This window comes from Pogona vitticeps, chromosome 1, assembly GCF_051106095.1.
Source record: "Pogona vitticeps strain Pit_001003342236 chromosome 1, PviZW2.1, whole genome shotgun sequence".
NCBI lineage: Eukaryota > Metazoa > Chordata > Lepidosauria > Squamata > Agamidae > Pogona > Pogona vitticeps.
This window is the reverse complement of record NC_135783.1, coordinates 50,574,811-50,598,298: the sequence shown is the minus strand read 5'-3', so window position 1 is coordinate 50,598,298 and position 23,488 is coordinate 50,574,811. Positions and strand designations below refer to the sequence as shown.

The following is a 23,488-nucleotide window of genomic DNA, read 5'->3' as shown; positions in this document are numbered from 1 at the left end:
AAAAAAGGCTTAGGTTTGTGATTATTTTATTATTATAAAATAAAATATGTTTTTCCTCTATAGTTCACTGAATATCTAAGTATGTTTTAATCTGGATTACAAAATGATAAATTATTGTAGGAGAGTATCACTTTGATGACCAAGTGCCTTTAATTCACATGTGTGGGTGGATGTAAAGGCTGAAGGCATTCAAGGATCACAGGAGTTGGAAGGAGTTTTATGTTCCACCCCATTCTGAGGGTTGTCAGTGATTTTTAGGACGAAAGTTTTAAGAGTGGAATCTTATGGATGACTACTCAGTTATAAGTCCTGTTAACTTCAGTGAAACTTCAGGATAATTGGGTTTAGCATTGTAGCCTTTGATTCAAAATAAACTCATTCTTTTTTAAACCATTTTATTCATATCTAAACATACAAACTTAAAAACATTAACAATCTGATAATTAACAAAACAAACAGAAAAAAAACAGCTAAGCATCCATCCTTCCTCTATGGATCAGAGATTTCACCATAATCTGGTCCTCGGAATATCTTCAAGGGGATTCCAGTGAGCACTGGTTTGCTATTTTCCCCTAAGTTCCTGTCTTTTTCTGGGCCCAGTTATATATCAGCCTTTTGCTTTACAAAGTCTCTTGGTTGATCCCATAGTGCCTCTGAAAGCATGTCTAGTTCTCCAATGTCCAATACAGTGGGGTCTTGACTTGAGAACTTAATCTGTATTGGAAGGCGGTTCTCAAGTCAAAAAGTCTGTAGGTCAAGTCTCCATTGACCTACAGTGCATTGAAAACCGATTAATCCCATAACAGGCCGTTTTTGTTCCATTTTGGTTTTTTTCTGGTCTGTAAGTCAATTCTCAGGCTGCAAGTCAAACCTAGATTTTGCGGCCAGAGAAGTCTGTAACTCAAAAAGTCTGTAAGTCAAGCCGTCTGTAAGTCAAGGGTCCACTGTAGCGTCTTTAATAACTCAACCATCATTGGTGTCTCTACATTCTTCCATCTCTGGGGCCAGAGTAACCTGGCTGCTGTGAATATATACAGTAGACTATATTTTATTTTATTCTCAATAATTTCTGGCATTATATTCAATAATATCATTTCAGGTTTAAAACTTAATTTTCATTGAACAATCTCTTTTACCATTTCCCAAACCTGTATCTTTTTTTTTTTTTTTTTTTTTTTTTGCTTTTTCACATGACCACCACATATGATAATAAATCCCTGGATTTTTTTTTACACTTCCAACACACATTATTGTTACCTTCTGACATTTTTGCCAATCTTACAGGGGTAAAATGCCATCTATGAAACATTTTAAGGACGTTTTCTCTAAGATTCACTGGCTTAATCATTTTATGATTCTCTTTTCACATCTTTGTCCATTCATCAATATCAATATTGTACCCAAAATGTTGTGCCCATTTTACCATCACCTCCTTCACCCTCTCATCCTCCAAGTCGGTCCCCCTTGACATTTAGTCCAGTCGTGTCTGACTCTAGGGTTCGATGCTCATCCCCGTCTCCAAGCTGTAGAGCCAGCGTTTGTCTGTAGACAGTTTCCGTGGTCACGTGGCCAGCATGACTAGACACGGAACGCTGTTACATTCCCACCGAGGTGGTACCTATTTATCTACTTGCATTTACATGCTTTCGAACTGCTAGGTTGGCAGGAGCTGGGACAAGTGACGGGAGCTCGCCCCGTTGCATGGATTCGATCTTACAACTGCTGGTCTTCTGACCTTGCAGCACCGAGGCTTCTGCAGTTTAACCTGCAGCGCCACCACGTCCCCTTGATAATAAGTATGTATACATTTTTAATTATTTTCTCATTAGTGTAAATCCATAATTCATCAACCTGGACTTTCTCCTCAAAAAAGCCCATAGTTTTGTCCTTTATATCTCAATTGTAATTTCAACATTGACCACCAATCTGTAGCTAGACCCAGTTTCTCTAGATCTTGTTTTATCTTTTATATTCTGATCTTTAGTTAATAAGTCTTTATATGTGAGTAACGCTCCCTTCTGATTCAATATTTTCAAAGTGAATGTTTCTATTGGTGCTACCCATATTGGAATTTTCTTGTAGGTTTCTGTTTGAAATTTTTGCCATACTAAGCAGAGTGCATTCCTCAGAATATATTCTGCAAAATGTGATTGTTCTTTGTATTTCCCATACCACACATATGCATGCCAACCCATTTTTAGATCATGACCCTCCAATTTCAATAATCTTTGATTTTCTAGTGTTATCCATTCTTTTAACCAGATCATGGCACATGCCTTATAATATAACAACCAATTTGGTAGTCCTGAACCACCTCTTTCTTTTAAATTTTGTAATAGTCTAAGTTTTATTTTTGTTTTTTTGGCCTTCCATACAAATTTTGAAGTCAGGCTGTCCAGGTCCTTGAAGTATTTATAATTTAATAAAATTGGTAAATTTTGAAATAAAAATAACAGTTTGGGTAATATCATCATCTTTATTGTTGAGATTCTTCCCATCATAGAGGTTTGTAGCTTATTGCATTCTTCGAGGTATTTCTGAATTTCCTTCTGTGTTGTAAGATAATTTTATTTCATCAGATTACTTGGTTTTTTTGTAATAACTCCTAGATATTTCACTTTCTGTACCTCCTCAAAATTAGTTTTCATTGCCAGTCTTTCCACGTCTTTATGTTTTAGTCATAAATTTTGTTTTTTGATAGTTTATTTTAAGACCTGCAACAGCTCCAAATTCTTCTATAGTTCTCACTAATTCTTCCAAACTGTCCAGAGGGTTTTCTAGTATTATTGCTAAACCATCAGCATATGCTTGCAGCTTAAATTATTCTCCCCTGATTCTGAGACCCTTAATTCCAGCATTCCCTCTTATTTGTCTGTTTAGAATTTCTAATGTTAGAATAAATAATAACGGAGAAAGTGGGCAACCCTGCCTTGTGCAGGACTGAGGGTTGGGGATCTCTGGTGTAGTGGATAGAGTGATGGACTATTCAATTTGAATATTTTCAGTTACTTGACCACTGATTTTAATCTTGGCCTTCTGTTTAGTGTATATCGCTTTAATTGTTTGTAGAAAAGTTCCTTCTGCTCCCATCTTCTTTAATTGTAGCAACATAAACTCCCAATCAACATTATCGAAGACCTTTTCGGCATCTAAAGAGATTGACATCATTTGCTTTTCTGGATGCATTTCATAATATTCCAAAATGTTTATTATTGATCTTATATTTGACGATAGTTTCCTTTTTGGGATGAAACCTGTTTGTGTATTAGCTGTTATAGATATATATTCTTTCCAGTACCAGAGACAGTATTCCTGTTTGTGTCAACTTCTGGAGAGCACAAGCAAAAGACTTCAGCAACAGTCATGTCCTGCTTGATGGCTTTCTATAGATCTTAGTTGCACACTGTGTCAACGGAACTCTAGACTGGATAGGCCTGATATAGTGTGACTCTTCATTTGTCCTGCTTTCATACTAGCTATCAACAAATATCCTCTGATATCCACACAGCCTTTTATAAATAATCAGATTTCAGAAGCATTGTGCAGAGTTCTGCAAAAACTAATTCACTGTTCTGTTTTTTTAGTTGTCATGCAAATGTATGATAGTATTCGTCTTTTGATCCCCCCCTCCAATAAAGCAGCTTGTGTGCCTTCATTTTACATTTGTTAGGCTGCTGTGTCATCAGGGCTCTCATATTTTATAATGGGCGCTTGTTAGGTTGTTCTTGGAGATCTCCATCATCATGGAACTTCCTTCCTGTACACATATACTAAAACTTTAGCAGAAGTAGTTTTATTTTTCTGTGTGAAGAATCCAAAGGAATCCCGAGGCATTTGCTTTTTGTCGATGAATATGTATAAACTACTTCTCTGGATCTGCTTGTTAGTTTATGTGTGTGTGTCAAACCCATACATGAACACAAGATTGTAGAGAAAACAGATGAATGGACCTATTTACAAAAATTTCTCCTGAAGAACATTTGAATTTAATATTAGGTTTTCAGCATTTTCTTTTATTGTATTGCTATTCTACGCAAAAGCTGTTCAGTGCGTAGAGAACATGTTTCATAGGAATTGTATACATTTGAAGAATAATAATATTTTTGTGGGTTTGAAGAATACAGTTATTTGCTGTACAGGTAGGGTACATTTATTTATTTTCTAAATTTATATGATTTATCTTTAGTGATTAAAAAAAACTTGTACATACTCCTGTATGGTTCCAGTAGACTAGGAGGTTTTATCTTTTTATTTTTAAATACACTGCCTATTTAAAAATTTCCCCTTTTAAAGATAAAATTTGGTTTTATATTGTTTTCTGTTTCCTTTTGCTGCATAGGTCAATGACAATTTGAACCTTGACTTATCAGATGATGAAGAGCTAAGAGAGCAACTAGACATGCATTCTATCATAGTTTCCTGCATCAATGAAGAACCACTTCTCACAGCTGAACAGGTAAAGTGCATTGCAGTTTTTATACAGCATTTTAGCATTAGGTTTTTACATCTCTTCAATGATAGAAATGCTAAATATCCTTGGAAACAAAGTATTTCACAAATACAGGGATTTAACATATAATTTAAATGAAGCAAACTCCTTCTGTTCTATTTGTATTTCTGCACTAGAGCATTCAAGTCATTTTCCATATTTTATCTGGATAGCAATAAAGAAAAATGCAAAAATGGATTTGATCTTGAAGTAAAATTATATGGTAAGACATAATTTACTAGTAAAATAGAGGTAGAATCTCTAGAACAGAAATCTGCTTTGATGAATTACAGGAATTGGCTTACTATAGATTTGTTCCCGCCAGCCATGACTTCTTAAACATTCTCATACAACAGCAATAAGAGATTTTATTTTTCCTAATTGCTATTAATCATAGGAGAAGTACATCTGGAAGAGTGTTCCTGAAAAGTCAGAACAATATTAAGTGGGCTTACTTCTTTCTTTTATAATCTAAAAGCCCTATCTTAATATAAACAACACTGGAATAAAGCCTAACATTCCCTTTGCAAGAGATATATACGTCACCCATCCATTCTTATGATTAGGCAGTTTGGTGTTTGGTAGAATAATTACAAATATACTGCCTTCTAAGAAAAAAAAAGAGCTAAAATTACAAAAGCAGGATCCTGTCATATATTCTCAATAGGCTTCTTTGTGGGGAGGGGGACTTTATATCCACTATATTTTTGCCAATACAAATAATGGTTTTTATGAATTAAAACCAGCACTTTAAGTGATAGCTAGACAGCTGGTATTTTTATATTTCTCCTGAATAGCAGACGAGCTCCTGTATCCTATTTCAAATGAGAAGTCCCTAATTAGTGTATAATTGCAACATCTAAAGAAATGAATGATTGAGATATGTTCCATATGTGATCTATTAACCATTGCTATAATAATGCAGTTTTATTTTGATTTACATGTTTTTAATATGAAGGTGTAAATCGGATTTCAGATACAATTGCCTAGTGTTTTATATTGAATAGAAACAATGAAAGTTATGTGTACTTTTTGAAGGCTTCATCATAATTTTCTGTTATCCAGTCTTCCATAGCTTTGTGTATGTGCGTAACTTTGTGTGTGTACATTTTAAAAGGTAATTGAAGAAATAGAGGAAATGATGCAGGAATCTCCAGATCCAGATGATGATGAAACACCAACTCAGTCAGACCGCTTATCCTTACTATCACAGGAAATTCAAACACTTAAGAGATCCAGTGCAAATCATAATTATGAAGAGAGTAAGGGACACTTTTTTGTATCTTGTTTTTTATTTAAACATAAAAAATCTTGCGAAACAACTTATTGCATATAATATTATAGTATTATTATATGACGGTTGTACCTAAGGTAGTGTACCTGGAAAAGCCAGGACATGAAAAACTAAGCCACATATTGGAGATGAACAAAACAATTCTTTCTCATCTTTCAAACTATAACATCTTCCTGAGCAGTTCTGAGAAATTTGTTGGATTTTTTAACCTTTTTTTAAAAAACTACCTGGTTCCTAATAATTCAGTGTTGTGTAGTGCAGGGATCCCTAACCTTTTTCACCTCGTGGACCAGCTGGGGAAGGTGGGGCATCTTGCGTGAACGAGTACGCACGCATGCGCAAACTATGATGCAGCACTTGTGCGCATGTGCAAACAGCGACGCAGCGTGCATTCGGGCATTCAGGTACATACGCAAACAGTGGCGCTCACATGGGCATGCACGCATTCTCAAATCAGCTGTGTGTGGGTGAGTTCATGCGGGGGGGAGGAGATCTGTCTCCGCAGCCTGGTGCGGCTCAGGTCATGGACTGGCACCAGGCCGCGGACTGGGGGTTGGGGACCTCTGGTGTAGTGGTCAGAGTGATGGACTAGGACTCAGAAGCCTCGACTCAAATCCATGCTCAGCTGTGGAAACTCACCAGGAGTGTGGAGCCACTCCTTAAATATTTCATTTATCTTGAAAGTCCTGTTAGGGTTGCTATAAGTCAGTTTTGTCTTGACACCACATAACAACAATACTGTAACTTGGTTCTAGAATATTTTACAGTAAGCTGAAAGCCTTGCTAGGCTTTGCAGAAACCTTGATGCCTTTGTGTGCTACAGTGGTGCCAAAAATGCAAAGAGTCGGATGGGTTGGCATGTGTATGTTTTCCTGCCACAGAATATACAGAGCTTGATAGGAAGGTCTTTAAAGCAAATGACCAAGATGCCAGTATGTTCTTGAAAGAAGTTTGAGAAGCTGACACTTTTTCAAATATTAATAAACCATTTGTTTATATAATGATAAATACCTAAAAATTGAGTAATTGGTCTTTATCGTGAATATAATGTTTGTGACCATGCAAAGAATATACAGGTTCTTACAGTTATGACAGTTGGAAAAGATGAAAAAGTTTTTCTACTGCCACAATCTCTGTTACAAGGGAAAAAACTTAAATGCTTTTCTGGGTAACATTTGAATGTGGCCTGCACGTATTAGGTTCTGTAGCTTGCTCCAGTCATCTGGAAAATTAGGCAGCCTACCACTGAGGTCAGTGTATGTGTTTGCGTGTATTCGTCCGTAGTCATGCAGTGTCATATTTATGTATAAGCTAAGTAAGCTAGAGCTTGGAGTGTTGTGGTTAATATGCAGCCTGTGGACCACATGCAGCTCCCCAGGAGCCCAAATAAGGCCCTCTCAGCACCCCTGCAACTCCTTCAATTTTCAGAACTTGTCAAAAAAAATTGGCTCAGAAAAATGTTATGTTGTCTAGCAGATGTTGGGACCAAGTTTGATGGCCTCCTGATGTCCTATGCCCATAAGTAACTTGAGCTTTGGGAACTGTGGAAGCAATTTGGGCTACAATAAAACCTATTTACCTGGGAGTGAGCTTTGCTAATATAATGTATCATCCAAGAAGAATACATAGGATTGTACTGTTAAGCGATTTAGGTGTCTTGAGGTGGCATTTCTCTTCACAGAGATAGTGTGCAGAAGTTGAAGTGTGAGGAGGGTATATTCTGGGGTAAGCAAGACTCAGTCCACAAGCTTTTCATATACATCATCACATCTGAAGTATATAGCAGAAGTATACATATTGGGCCACCAGAGTCTGTGTATGGAATGTTTTTGTTAGGAATAAGAATAATGAGACTATGCTGCCAATGATATACATATATTTTACACATCATTTCTTCCTTTTTTGAAAGCAGGAGTGAAGAAATTATCTGTGACTGAATTAAATGATCTGTTGGAAGAGATTGAGACAGCCATCAAAGATTATTCTGAGGAGCTTGTACAGCAGTTGGCTCGACGGGACGAGTTGGAATTTGAGAAGGAAGTGAAGAACAGCTTCATATCTGTCCTTATAGAAGTACAAAATAAGCAAAGAGAACAAAAGGAAATTGCAAAAAAGAAAAAGAAGCTGAAAAATGGCAGTCCTCAGAATGGCAAACAAGAGAAAGGTCATATGCCTGGAACAGTAAGAACTTTGACTTTATGTTTCAATCTGTAGAAGCTGCTTTAAAAAATTTCAGCCTAAATAAGTTGCTTTCTACCTTTTCCTAATCAAAAGCTGTTTTAGTGGCCATAAATAACATTGCCTCTTGTGGCTGATAATGTTTGGATTCTCACACATTTTAAATATATATTTGAAAAATTGGGAATTTTCTTTTAAAATTAGTTCTAGTTATTAGCTCCAAGCATTCCATTAGTCAGTTACCATTATAGTTGCAATTGTAACTCTCACTTCTCAAAAGTAACTTCCATGGTTATTTTTAGGTACTTCTTAAAAAACCTGAATGCTACAAGCCACTAGTCATTGGTTCAAAATGGACTCTTCTCCTGTCCATCTCAGTTAATGGTACCATTAACTCAACACTCTTAATCATATCATATTTTTCCTGTAGTATTTAGTGAAGTCACATTTGTGAAACGCTAAATGTAACTCAGTAGTTAGTTATATTAAAAAAATGGAATGGAATTAATCCTTTAAATTATAATGTATTATAATACAATATACTTCTTTCATTGCTGAAGAAATGCATCATTTATGAATAGCTAGTGGTTTGTAACTAGTTAATTCTAAACTGTATTGATACTTTTACTCCTCTTTCTGATTGTCAGTGTAGTACACTAAATATTTGTATATTTTGAGGCTTTTTCTATAGATAGAATCTCTGTGAACAACTACTTCCTTTGTTCTTATAGATGCTGTTTTACCTGCTTGTGCGACACTTAAGGGATAATTGACTACATAAATTCAAAAGCATTGAAAACCTACTGTCCAAAATCCGGAATGCTAATGAAGAAATGTAGTTTCCATTTTGATACTTACACACTTAATAAAAAAAATTCGCTAAGGCCACACCCACACTGTAGTAGCAGCTTAGCTATATAGATACAGAATTGTTGAACAATTTAAATAACTGTTATAGCATACATTTTCTCATTATAGGCCTTTTGAGGTTATCCCTGCACCCTTCACCTGTTCATTAGCTTTCTTTTCTTCTACAGTGGTGCCTCGCTAGACGATGATAATCCGTTCCACTGAAATCGCTGTTTAGCAAAATCATTGTCTAGCGAAAAGCATTTCTCCATTGGAATGCTTGAAACCTGTTTAATGCGTTCCAATGGGGGAAAATCGTCGTTGTCTAGCGAAGATCGACCATAGGAAAGTCGCTTTGTGAACTGCCGATCAGCTGTTTAAATCGCTGTCTTGCGAAGCTTAGGTCCCGAAAACACCTGTTTGCGAGTGCGGAGGGAGCTGTCAAAATCGTTGTCTAGTGAAAATCGGGTTGTGAAGCAGGGACCAAACATTGTCCAGCGAAATTCCCCCATAGGAATCACTCTATGGCGAATCGCTATAGCGATCGTAAAAAACCAATGTCTAGCAAAAAAACTGTCATGCGGGGTAACTGTACTCTTAATGGCCTCTGCTTCTTTATCTCAGCTATTTGTCTCTTCTGCCTGCACAGAGTTATTAGGCAGGCTGCACAATAAAAAGACCAGTGCCAAAAAAGTAGGTAATAATAGTTTAAAACCCTGATAGAAAACAAGGGTTTTTCCTGCTGCCTGAATAGTACCATAGTAGGCATCAAGTGTGTGCTTCAAGGAGGAAGCTCTATAAGTTGCATGCTGCAGCTGAGAAAACTATCTCCATGGTTGTCAGTCATATAATTTCTGGATTATAAGGATTTCTAGCTTCAGTAGGAGATACTAACATCTGGGGAATATCATCAAGAAAGTTGTTCAAAGTATGTTGGGCCATGGTTATGATTTTGGGACACAACCAGCTCAGACTTCTAGTGATAAATTCAGCATGCTCCAAAATGGATTGTGGTGATTTTGTTCAGTCTACTGATATTTGAATAAAGCTGGATAATAATGGCACAATGTTGTTAAGTTCCAATAATTTGAATAGTCTACTCTAGTTGTGATTAATATTAGATTTAGCTTTTACACAACAGTAAGTTCTATTGAATGCAGGTAGCTTCTGAGTAGATACAGATAAAAGTGGACTGCACTTATAGAATGATAACATTGTAGAAGTGGAAAGGATTCTGAGTGTGATTGTGTCCAACCCTCTACTGAAGTAGAAAATCCACAGCTAAAGTGTACCTGCCAGATGGCCATTGAACCTCCCGTTAAAAACCTCCAGTGAGGGTGAGTTCTCCATCCTCTGAGGTAATGAACTGCATTCTCAAACAATTCCTATTATCAGGAAGTTCTTCCTAATGTTTATTTATAAACTCTCTTGTAATTTGAATCCATTGGTTAAGGTCCTACCCTCTGTAACTGCAGAAAGCAAGCTTGTTCTACATGATAACCGTTAAAAAATAGAAATAACTATCACACCACCTCTCAGCCTTTGGTTCTGAAGATTAAATATATCGCTCTCTCTCAATTATTTCTCACAGGAATTAGTTTCCAGTCTTTTACCATCCTAGTTACTCTTCTGCAGACATGTTACATCTTGTCAATCTCCTTCTTAAACTGTGGTACCCAGAACTGAACACAATATTCTAAGTAAGGTTTGATCAGGCCAGAATAGAGTGATTTTATTACTTCCCTGGATTTGAGTGTTACATTTTGTTGAGGTACAGTAGTCTAGTCTTGCTTTAGATTTTGTTGTTGTTATTTGCTGCTGCATCATGCTCTGTATTTAGCTTGCAGTCTGTTAAGACCCTTGTTTCTGTTTCATGCCTGTTGGACCAGGCAGGATTTATATCAAGTTACCATGTATTAAAAAACAAAAACAAGTAGAAGAATGAACAATTTCCTAGCTAAAAGTATTTTACAAATAAATAATGTAGTAGAAAATAGAGTGTGTTTTTGGCGGTAAATTAATAAATAACAGCACTGATAAATTCTTGCATTGCTTGGGAGTTTGTTTCGCTATGTTAGCGAAAAGGAAAGTATCTACTAAGTGACTAAAGTTAACAGTCAGTCGGTGCTAGGGGAGAAGTGTTCTCATTGTCAAGAGAGTATATATTATTTATTTTATTTTATTTTATTTTATTTTATTTTATTTTATTTATTTATTTATATCCCATGCATCTTGACCGAAGTCTATATTGCCAGATCATCAAGGAATTTGCTAGTTGAACATAAATCTCTCTTTATGCTTCTTGGAAATATGATTTATTTTTAACAAAGTGTATGTATTTTATAGTATTATCAAAGTAAGAAAAGTGTTTGTAAGCCCAGGTGGCTATCAGTAAGAGAAAGGTTCTGAATTTGCTTTGGGTCCAGGACTGGAATTACACACTTTCTTCAAATCAATGTCAATGAGAAGTGACTTTCATTACTGCACATAACGTATACCTTACTGTGCTTTAATAGAGCGTGCATTGGGCACCATTTAAAAACACAGTAAGGCTTCAGCCGAGTAAGAGAAACCTTCCTCTTCCACAGGCATTGCTTGTCTGATTGGAGACTGAGAGTGGCAGAGGCCATGGAATGCAGTAGCAGGAGCATCTTGGAGAGCCATGGAGACCCCTGCTGCCAGTGCTACCAACATGCACTACCTGGCCACTGCTGTCCAGCCACCCACTGGGGCCTACTGGATAAACAAGCCCTGCAGTGGAATAATAGCTTGCTCCATGTGCAGTGAAAACAGAGCCTCTGGGGCTGAATCAGTAGATGTAGAGGTGGCTGTAAGCTTTGGCAGCTTTAGACAAATTAGACAAGAGTCCTTGCTATCAGTGGCTGCCAATCACCCTTACCGTATAGTTATCACAGGCAGTATGACTCCATATACCAATTGATGGGGACAATGAGTGGGGTTCTCTTGTGCTCATGATATTGTATGGGGGCATCCTGTGGGTATGTGGTTGGCCGCAAAGGGAACAAAATGTCGGAAGAAAGAGGTTTTTGATTGCATCCATTGGTGCTTTTCTTGTGTTAAACAACAACACAGTGCCAATACTTACTTACTTACTTACTTACTTACTTACTTACTTACTTACTTACTTACTTACTTACTTACTTACTTACTTACTTACTTACTTACTTACTTACTTACTTACTTACTTACTTACTTACTATAAATACCAGAATTTATTAATATTGGGATATTTAAAAGATTGTTGAGCTGGTTGCTAGGTGACATTGTTCTGCAAATCATTTTCATTTGTGTCAGAACCAATCCAGTAGTGCTTCCAGAGTGGAAGCATCAATCAACAGGGTGCTATCATCGGCCAGGAAATGCTAAAATTTGTTCACAAGCCTCATATTCTTCCAGGAAGCCCCTTCTGTATGCCCATCACAGATGAATTATTAAGGAAAAAGTTGTTTTAGTTTTTGTGATATCAGCATGAATCTTGAATCTCAGGAAGGTAATTCTGAGTGTTAGACTGGGAGGGTATACCTTGTCCAAACCCTGCAAGTGGTTGTGTATTTGCTGATTACAAGGGTGTCCTTGGACATGATAGTGTTGGTTGATGGATTAAAATTTTATGGAATAGTCTTCAGAAAAGAGATCAATATGCGTTTGCAAAAGAGTGGACAAGCTTTGGGTGTCCATGAGGTCAGGAGCTGCATGTGGTCTGCCCTCATGAGTGGACCTGGCAGGTCTGCTCAAAAGATACAGTACAGCTTACCCTATGTCCTGATATTGATACAGAACATTTTCTCCACCATTAGCAGCCATTTTTGTGAAATGGGGCAATGAAATTAAAATTGCAACACAATTGGGGCATTGCGTAAGTTGCAACAGAAATCTTTCAGATTTAACCTTGTGTTTCTTGTAATTCTGCCCAAGATAGTGTAAAGGAGCAAAAGCCCCATACAGTAACTTCCTAAATATTTTGGTATATGGGTGTGTCAAATTGTAACATGTTTAAATGTTTGTTATCCACATTAAAAGATGTTGATTCACAAACCAGAGGGGTTTTTAAGATACCTGTATCTGACATAATTTATGCAGAAAATACTTTGCAGTGCCCTTGCTTTAATTGTATTGCTCATTCCTAGGCTCTAGTAAATTTCTATTGGTAAAGAACAAATTGCCCTAAAAGTAAATCTTCCTCTGCTTAAACTGCAGTTGTGTTCATTCTAACAGCTTGTTTCTGTCATTTATCTCGCTTGCATCCTCAGTAAGTCCTAACTAATAGCCTTTAAATTTTTCTGTTTTCCCCCTCCTTTTTCTTGCCATATTCTTGCTCCCTTTAGCGCTTCAGCATGGAAGGAATATCAAATGTCATTCAGAATGGCTTCCGTCAAACGTTTGGAAACTCAGGTGGAGAAAAACAGGTGCTGGGCTATCCTCTAACTTTGTTTTCTTTTTCTGTCCTGTCTGTCCTTTTGTATAAATCATGGTCTTAACATTTGGCAGTTGTAGGATGTCAAGACTTCAGGCAATCACAGTGAATGAAACAGATATTGGCATGGTTTCTTACATTTTCTCTGCCTTCAAGGTTTTTCCCCTTTAGTAGTTAAAGAGCAGGCAAGCCTTGATACATACAGAAAAATAGATTAAATGAACACCTGCCCACCCCAAATTCATTTAACTTCTGAGAATAAAACATAGCCATCAGTGTAATAGTACTTGGAATGAACTGCAGATGTAAGAAAGCAGCAAGAGAAGGTCATGCCAGTTTAAATATTTCAGTCTGGAAAAGGAGAAATGCATAACAACAGTATATATTAAATAAGTGTGACATCTCCTAAAATGTTAAAAGGCTATTCTATTGACAGAATAGTATGCTCAAAATATTATGTATTTCTCTTAGACTATCTTTCGTATTTTAAGCAGACATCTCTGTGTACTTCATAAGCCAAAAGTAATGTCTGTGTAATATATCAACATCTTTTGGGAAATACATAACAGTGCTGATACAGAATACATAATTTTTAAAACTTTTCTCTGTAACAGAGTACACAACAGATAAGTGGTTGATACCATAATTTACAGGTGATTTGCCAACCTGTAGAATAGCATCTTAACCTAGACAGCATCTTAAAAAGCAGAGAATCACCTTGCCGACAACGGCTATGGTTTTTCCATAACGATGTATGGAAGTGAGAGCTAGACCATAAAGAAGGCTGACCGCGGAAGAATTGATGCTTTTGAATTGTGGTGCTGGAGGAGACTCTTGAGAGTCCCCTGGACTGCAAAGAGATAAAACCTATCCATTTTGAAGGAAATCAACCCTGAGTGCTCACTGGAAGGACAGATTCTGAAGCTGAGGTTTCAATACTTTGGCCATCTCATGAGAAGAGAAATCTCCCTGGAAAAGACCCTGATGTTGGGAAAGAGTGAAAGCAAGAGGAGAAGGGGACGACAGGGGACAAGATGGTTGGACAGTGTCATCGAAACTACCAACATGAATTTGACCCAACTCCAGGAGGCAGTGAAAGACAGGAGGGCCTGGCGTGCTCTGGTCCATCGGGTCACAAAGAGTCGGACATGACTTAATGACTAAACAACAACAAAAGAATATCATCAAACAGGAGTATGTGTAGATTGATGATCAGTAACTGACACTAATGACACATAAATGCCATCTTGTTATTTTTGTATGTGTATGATTTCTATTGCTGTTCATAAACAGCTGCCCTTGCTTTAGATTTACAGGTAGTGTGTGCGTATTTTATGTGTAGCAAATTATTTAAAAGACAGAAAAATGCTTTTTTTTTCCAATTAAACACACTCATATTTTTCAAATTTGTGATAGAATCTGTAATTATATATTTGTATGTACGTAGGTGCCATACTGTATGTAAATACCAAAAAGCAGTACTGAGCTAGATGGACTAATAATGTACAAAGCAGCTTTGATGTATCTGTTTATGGATTGGAGGTTACGTATTTTTAATTATGTTGAAGCCATTGGGAAGCTTCTCATTGCTGGTTAGCAGCACTAATAGTGTAAATGTTAGAGTGAGGAAAGTTATGTAAGATAGTTGTTGACACAGGAGGATTTGTGGAGGATAAGCAGAGGTCTACAGATTATGTCTAAGCTTAATGGGAAAGACATTCTACTAGCTAGCAAAAATGTAGTGAAAGTACTTCTGAATAGATATAGAGTACTCTTTTTTCCACTCAAAAATTGGCATCCTGAATCCCCTCCCAAATTAAGGAGGAGACCTGATAGAGGAGATAGTATTCGCCATAAGCCTGAATCCCCTGTAGTCTTTTTCTGAAAATAAACTTTGCCCACAGTTTCAATTTTTTTGTGCTCAGGTCTCATCTTTGGGAGAAAGGATAATCTCTTTGGCTTTAAGACTTTGTCTTGAAAGAGTCCAAACCTTCGCTGGATCGAGTTTTTTTCAGAGCAATTTTATTATAGTTTTTCATTTCCTATCAGTGTCAACAACTAGATAAAAATATGTATCTTTTTCTTGGAAAAGGTGTGTTTAAGGAATAGTCAATGTCATGTGTAGCTGCAGAATAGATGAAGGGCATAGAGATGGAGGTAGAAGGAAGGACTGTAACTAGGAGAAATAAAAAGCAGGTTTGAAATGTCCCTCTGCCTTCTCCCATTATCAACCAATGGGATGTTGCTGTGTTCTTTAAAAAAATTGCTGTCTTTTTATTTTAAAAAAATAGCTTGGTAATGGAATGAAGCAACAAAAGTCTGGCAAGGAAATATTGAACAGAAATATATTTTCAGGATGCTGGGATTACAAATGTTCTGGAGCAGCTACCGCTCAGTTATAGGAACCAAATAGTGTTTACAACAGAAACCAAAAGAGACTTTTGTGTGGGGGAAACAACCTTCTACTATCACTTTGTTCATATTTCAGTTTCTATTGTTTTATCACCTTCCATTCTCATTCCCCGTTTGGTCTAGAAGCTGTAAGTGGAGTGATAAGCAGAGTTGACAACAGGTTTGTTGATGCTGCACAATAACATCAAAATATCAGTAACTCAGTATAAATCTCAAGAGGCCTACACTCTGGAAATGCTCATACTTTGACTGAAAATAAAACACAGACCAAGAATGACACATTTCTAGCAAATAGAGTTAAATAGGCATTCAAAATCCTTTCAATTTTGGTTGTGAGTTCAGGTTAGTCCAGTGATTTGGTTTTTTGGTGTACAAGGCCACCAAGTAAGTGCCAAATGTGAAAGGAAGAATCATAGCAAAAGTAAACTTCAGAAATAACTCATTTGTTTTTCTACTTCAGTTTTGTGAAATATGAATGTTTATTCAAAGTTAATATTTATTGAAAGTTACGGGAGGAATTTATGCACAAGTACTAGAAATATCTGAAAATTGTGAAGATTTAAATAGTGGTAGGTTGCCTATAAAAATTTTACTATAGAAAATATTAAGACCATCATTATTGTCACCATATAGTTCCTCCAGGTGTAATAATAAAAGGCCAAAGAAAAAGAAAATTGCCAGAGGGCTTAGGAACAGAATAGTATTCATTGCAAATTTAAAAACTTTAAAATAACTTGTCTCTTGAGTAGTTCAAGCATGTAGTGTGATAGTTTAAGTGAAATATCTACCTTCACAAATGGCTGTCCAGATAAATGGATGTGCCCACAAAGTAAAAAAATAAAGGAGTATTATGGATAGGATAGACCATTTAATTCTCTAACACATTATGCTACTGTTGCTGCTCTGTAAACCTGCTTGGGAACATGGACAGGAGGCTGGTGACTGTATAACAAAGGAGGAACACCTTTGATAGGAGGAGAAAAACTTTTTTGCCCACCCCCTTGCTCACCTATCAGGGACGTGGTGGCGCTGCGGGTTAAACCGCAGAAGCCTCTGTGCTGCAAGGCCAGAAGACCTGCAGTCCTAAGATCGAATCCACACGACGGAGTGAGCCCCTGTCGCTTGTCCCAGCTCCTGCCAACCTAGTGGTTTGAAAGCATGCAAAGTGCAAAAATGCGAGTAGATAAATAGGTACGACCTTGGTGGGAAGGTAAACGGTGTTCCATGTCTAGTCACGCTGGCCATGTGACCACGGAGCATTGTCTCGCTCTATGGGTTGGAAACGGAGATGAGCAGCGCTGCCTAGAGTCAGACATGACTGGACAAAATTTTCAAGGGGAACCTTTACCTTTACCTTGCTCACCTGACCAATGCCTTTGGGCCAGCCCAGTCACCTCCATGCAAGCCTGCTACTGTGGCTGCCCACCTGATCACCCCCCCAGGCAAGCCCAATCACCCCTTGATAACTCCCCACCAGCCTGATCCACCCCTTCAATTGCCCACCCCACCAGCCCAATCAATCCCATCACTAACCCCTACCCATGACTGACCTTGTTTTTGCAGGCGGTGGCATGTGCAAGAATGCACACACTGACACAAAATGTTTGGATTAGTGCTAAAGTCCACTTGACTTTAGCCTGGCTCCAAAAGAAGCTATACCTCTGCTGGTTTATTCCATCAGTGGGATCAGGCCCAAGGTTAAATAAACTAACATGAAGCAGGAGAAAAGGCTAAAGCTGGCAGTCACACCACCACCAGCAGCAGGAGGCACACATGGTAGCAATGGACTGGTGGGAGACTCACCAAAAGTAGCCTACCTAGGTTCCCAAAATCTGGAGCTGAACAAGGCAGAATATGATTTCACTGGTCCTAGTATCTATAGGTATACTGCTTTTTGAAGAAACTCATCATTTGGTGGCATATATTCTTTCTACAGTTCATGCAAACAGATCATTCCATAGAGTCATGCCTGTGTAGAAGTATGTACACAGAGGATATTCCTAATGGCAAGAAGCAGTGACAGTTCTTGAACTAGTTTGGGAATTCTTGTTTTGTAGGTGGTATTTGAATGATCTGCACCTCTGTGTTTGGCAGTACAGATCTAATGAATGCAAAAATAGAATTTGTTGTGAACGATCCTAGTATAGCTACCCTATGGTGCAAAATTGTGAATGAAGCAGGTGATTTGGAACAGTTATTCTAAAAGAGAAACAAGTATGTAATATGGAAAAATATTCTTGAAATTAGCATTATTATGGACCACCATTTTGCTTTTGCTCATGGTACACCTAAGAATCAGCTTCAGAGCATTTTGATTCATTTTAGAAAATAATAGATCTGGATTGTACATAATTATATGATGTTTACTTTGAAAAGATTGTGCACTAATCATGGCCTTCATTTGACAGTACCTAACAACAGTTATTCCTTATGAGAAGAAAAGTGGACCTCCATCAGTTGAAGATCTCCAGACTTTAACAAAAAGTAAGACATTTATGAATTCTCATGTGTTTGTTCATATAATCTAGATTAATAATTGCCATATTACCTAGATTTCTGGAGATGAAAGCCCAGCATTATTCAGTGAAATCTCTAACTCTTTTATGCATTAATATTTTCACATATATTGCCTCTGTATGCAAAGTAAACCTATATTGTTTAGCTTTAAGCAGTCAGAAGGGGCATGGGCAGAGTATCTGTTTGATTAGCCAAATGTGCACAAGCTCCTTGCCTGTCCTAGACTAACAAGAATAATTACAACTTTTACAGGCATTCATTTGTAACAGAGATAAATTGTCCCATGCATGCTCTCCTCAGCAATTGTTAGGGATGAACTGTTTAGCAAAAGTTGTGGCTGCAGTAGTGAGGCATTGACTTTCAGGTGGGCAGAAAAAGGCTGAAAAGTCACTTTACCATCATAAAGGTCCATCAAATGACACTGTATGTAGGACAAATTAATGGTGTTGTTTTCCCACAGGCTTGTTGAAACTTGATCCCTGACCCAGTAATAGACTTTCCGACTCTTTCCCTGCTAACTGTCATGTGGCAGACGTCAAAGCATTTATTGGACTTTCAGCTGTTGAACCATGAATATTATTCTAATAGAAAACAGTAGATAGTTTTGTATGACATCTGTGCATGAAAAAGTTTGGGGCGTGATCTTCTCATAAACGTTGCATGTTATTTCACTCTGCATGTGAGGTTTTAATTGTGAAATTAATTCTTTCTTTATAAATGTACTAATGAGAAAATTGGACAACTGTAGCATTCTCAAACAAAACAGCCTCTTAGGAAAAATCTGGTTGCTACATATATAAAAGTAGAATTTGTCAATAATAATACTCATAATAATCAAGGTATTTTTTTAGTGGTTCAGACATTAGAAGCCAATATAAAGCACTAAACACCAGTAGTTTGTAGAGATCTCTATGTTTGGTTTGAGTCAGCTAGCTGCTTAGAGTTGTAGAATTATAGTATGTTAAACTTTTTGGAATTAATGCAAAATCCAATCTAGAATTTCAAGCTTTTGGTCAAGCTTTTTGGATTTTACAGATTCTTAAACACCCTGCCTCCCGATTTTTAATCCATGCACCTTTTCCTAATGCTTAGAACAGTTTCCCAAGTACAGTATACCTAGTTTTCCTGTCAAATAGAAGCTTTTCTGTATTAAAAGAAAGGATGTTATAGCAGTACCATGGATTTAAATGCTTCTAGGCATGAATGTTCATTACATTCCAGGAATTCTTTCTTGTAAAAACCCCTTCCATCTTTCAAGAAACCAAAGTGAATCATGGCAGTATTACAGTGGAATGTTATGCATATTGTTATAAGCAAACATTTCATTTTTCTTATTCTTTATAAAATAGTTACAAATTAATTATAATTCTTGATCTGAATGCTTGTTTTTTCAAACCGAGGTTTCTTCATGAGGAGAAATGTATTTATTTATTTATTTACTTGCTTGCTTGCTTGCTTACTTACTTACCACCCATCTGGCAGCCAATGCCACTCTTGATAAACTTAGCTTGAATATGTCGCGTTTCCTATCATAGAAAACAAATCTAGGAAATTCTTAGACTTTCTTTCTTTCTTTCTTTCTTTCTTTCTTTCTTTCTTTCTTTCTTTCTTTCTTTCTTTCTTTCTTTCTTTCTTTCTTTCTTTCTTTATTTATTTATTTATTTATTTATTTATTTATTTATTTATTTGCTTTATATACCACCTCATTATTGCAATGCACTATTTTGGACAGTTTGCAACAAGTAAAATAACCAGACCTATAACAGTAAACATGTAAAAACAATAAAAAGCATAAAACCATAAAGAACACCAATGGTACAAGGCACATTATCTCTATGACAGTGAAGATAGAGGCATAACTTCAGGCAGAGCTGTTGTGGAAGGCCTTCCTGGAAAGAAGTGTTTGAAGGTGCCTTCTCAGCGCTAACAAGGAGGGGGCCAGGCATGGCTCCACCGGGAGCTGGTTCCACAGAATCAGTGCCACTGTGAAGAAGGCTTGACTCCTCACATAGGGAACATTACAATAGTTGATATGGGAGGTGACCTGTGCTTGCACCAACATCCTGATTGAACTCTCATCTAGGTAGGGGCAAAGTTGGGTGATAAGTCTCAGCTAGTTAAAGGCAGCTCTGGACACGACTGCAATCTGGAAGTCCCAAGAGCTGTCCCAGAAGAACGCCCAGATTACAAACCTGATCCATAAATTGGAGGGCAATGCCATCTAGCCTAGGGACAATGCCCCCAATACCTCTCAAGATCTCAGTCTTGTGCGGCTTCTGTTAGCCCTGGTTAGTTCCAAGGCAGAATCCAGGCATCGCTCAAGCATCCAGACAGCATCCGTTGCAGAAGTGGTAAGGGACAGATAGAGTTGTGTGCCATCAGCGTACTGATGACACTTTACTCCAGAGCTCCCGATGACCTCCCACAACTGCTTAACATAGATGTTAAACAGCATTGGATATATTCATGATCTCTGGTACACACCATAATTGAGGGTATGGGGGGGCTGACAACTCGTTCCCAAGCTGGACTCTGGACACAGCCTTCAAGAATCAGAGCCATTTCAGTGCTAGACCCACAGTCCCATATTGCTGTTCTCCCAAATTTTTCTTTTTTAAAACAAGAACTGAAGCTAAGTGCCATGTTTAGCTGTCAGGATGCTAACTTCTAAGATTTAAAAAAAAACCTTTCACATTAGAATTGAGACTGAAGCAGTGTCACATTTTATTGCTAGTCTTCTTCAATGCCAGATATCTGGTAACAATTACTTGATTTGAACTGCAAGCTAATGTCCTGTCCTTACAAGCCTTTTTAAAGCTCATAGAATACTGGAAGATTTGTATATTATAGTTCTGCCTGATGCTATTGTTGTCAACAAAAAACAAACTGTTCCTGAAGTGTGATAAGTATCATTTGGCCTTTCTAGATTTTGGGCATTCAAGTGCTTTGTATCCTAGCTTATGTTTCTTTTTTACTAATTAAATATGACGAGTATTTCATTCAGTCTTCCAGGGTGCACTGTTCAAAGCTAATGTGGGAGAGCAGCCCAATAGCTAGTACTAGATAATTTTCCTGCCCTCTTATATTGCCTTATTTCCTATCATTTTTCAGAGAGACATTACAAGGATTTGAAGGAGATTGACACAGAATAAAGATGTGGAGAGCTTTGGTGTGGAAATGTTTGTATCTCTGAGCTTTCACATCTTTGACAGGATTGGAGAGGGGGGAAAGCAAAATAATGTACAAGGGGGCCTTCCGTCTCAGTTTTCTCTTTTACTTTTTTCCTTTTGTCCTGCCTCAGAGATGTCATTTACTAGGAGGTACAAATGATGTTTTCCCTTTGTAACCTTCCTGTGTATTCCTAACATTTCTATCTCTCTCTACCAGAAGAAAGGTATCTCAGAAAGAAAAAAAACACATAATAGACAGTTTTTTGTCCTCTGTCTGAAAACAGAGCTTAATTCCACTTTCTATCTACTTCAGGTATTGCAGATCTTTGGGGTACAAACCTCCTAGTGATATCATAGAGAAATAATACATAATTAAAGATTTGATGTATCTTAATGAGAACTGTTCTTTATTAGAGTATGTGCATTCAATATTTTTATTATCTATAGTTTTCTTGGATAAAAGGCAGAGGTAGGAATTAATTTACAGAATAACTTATGCAGGTGTTTCTGTTAAAATTAGTGATCCAAACCACTGTTTTTTTCCACTGATCATGTACTTCCTACTTTTTATAGTTCTTCATGCCATGAAAGAAGATAGTGAAAAAGTGCCAAGTTTATTAACAGACTACATTTTGAAAGGTGAGCGAGCCTATTATCCATCATGCATTTGCATTTACAAAAATACTGTGCAAAATATTTACTTTAAAACCTTGTTGCTGATAGTATGATGGATTGGGTGACACTACTTTTAACTTTTGCGTAATGTGATCAAGAATCTCCACTAAAAAACTACTTGATGATAACTTGCTAAAATGCTTGGTATAGTTTCTAAATCCAATGTTTCATCTCCATTGAAAGAAGTGGATTTTAAACAGACAGTGAATTGTCCCTGTACCTGCAAGCCCATAATACAAAGTAGACACAAAGGACTGGTGACCTTGGCCCTGTCTCCAGTAGATAGGCTTTTTAGTTTGCAGTTGAATTCAAGGAGTTACTGTACCCTGGTTTTTAAAAGAACAATTTCAAGTGTTACTTCACTTGTCTAAAAGTAAATAAAGCAATGTAATACTGCTGACATACCCAGTGTGATACTGCTAATAACTTGTGTCAATAAGGGTTTAGAATTACTGTGTGTGCATGCCAGTTAAAATTCAAGGCACAGCACATATTGCTGCATCTTCATGGTCTCTGCGACTTACATATATTGATGATATAAAGATGGATTCTGTACTTGCACAGCATGTAGTTTGAAACAACACATAGATTAGAACATTATTTGGGAAAGTCTGCTACCACCTCACATTGTGGTACTGTATTACTGTTTATCAATTCTCATGAATTTTTCAGCAAAGGCCTTTTCCTCCATCATAGCATTTGCAGTGCTTCAAATTTGTGACTTTATTATTAGAATTTACTTTTCATGGTTTAATTTTGTTTTCCTTTCTCCTCTGATTATAACTTCTGTTCAGTGAATCTGCACATTATTATCTTTCATACATTGTATTTGAAGGCCTATCATATTCTTCAAGGGACTTGTGGCCTCGGAGGCTGTCTTTAAGAAATGCATTAAATACTGGAGTAAAATCCTTGTAAGTTACAAGTTGTAACTGATAGCCATTCCAAGTTTCTGCATTAGGAGGAGATCACTTCATTAATTTGTGTAGCCATTGTTATGGCTTTATAAACAAGCTTGGCAAAATTAGGCTTCACAGATTCTGCTGTGGGAAAAGGTCCTGAAGGTCATCAACTGAAAACTGACCTCTTCACATCTACTTGACTTCAATTCAGTCAATGTCCATCTGCATCTTCTCTAACATGGATATATATTCAGTTGCAGCCCATGTTGTCACAAGGCAGTCTGCCTACAGTGGTGCCTCGCAAGACGATTTTAATTCATACTGCAAAAATTGTTGTCTTGTGAAAAAACAGTCTTGCAAGGTTCCCTATGCATTGGTCTCAAAAAAAAGTCTTGCGAAGCATGGTCATAGAAAAAAAATGTCTTGCAAGGTACTATAGTGATCACAAAAGCCAATTGTCTTGCGGGTTTTTCATCCCACGAGGCAATTGTCTAGCGAGGCACCACTGTATTTTGTTATTAATATAAGTTACAGTGGGGTCTTGACTTGAGAACTTAATCCGTATTG

General features: G+C 37.2%; 1 protein-coding gene across 4 annotated transcripts in view; it reads left to right on the top strand.

Moving 5' to 3' along the window:
- FEZ2 (fasciculation and elongation protein zeta 2) overlaps positions 1–23,488 on the top strand; it is a 31,134-nt gene that overhangs the window by 3,419 nt on the left and 4,227 nt on the right. For 2 of the 4 annotated variants that reach the window (XM_020802825.3, XM_020802826.3), the window contains exons 3-8: positions 4,340–4,456; positions 5,607–5,751; positions 7,696–7,964; positions 13,157–13,237; positions 18,066–18,141; positions 21,918–21,983. In XM_020802825.3, coding sequence (XP_020658484.3) covers positions 4,340–4,456; positions 5,607–5,751; positions 7,696–7,964; positions 13,157–13,237; positions 18,066–18,141; positions 21,918–21,983 — 754 coding nt within the window. Of the gene's footprint in view, positions 1–4,339; positions 4,457–5,606; positions 5,752–7,695; positions 7,965–8,692; positions 10,852–13,156; positions 13,238–18,065; positions 18,142–21,917; positions 21,984–23,488 lie in introns of those variants that run through there. The other 2 variants (XM_020802827.3, XM_020802828.3) reach the window with 2 other exon arrangements.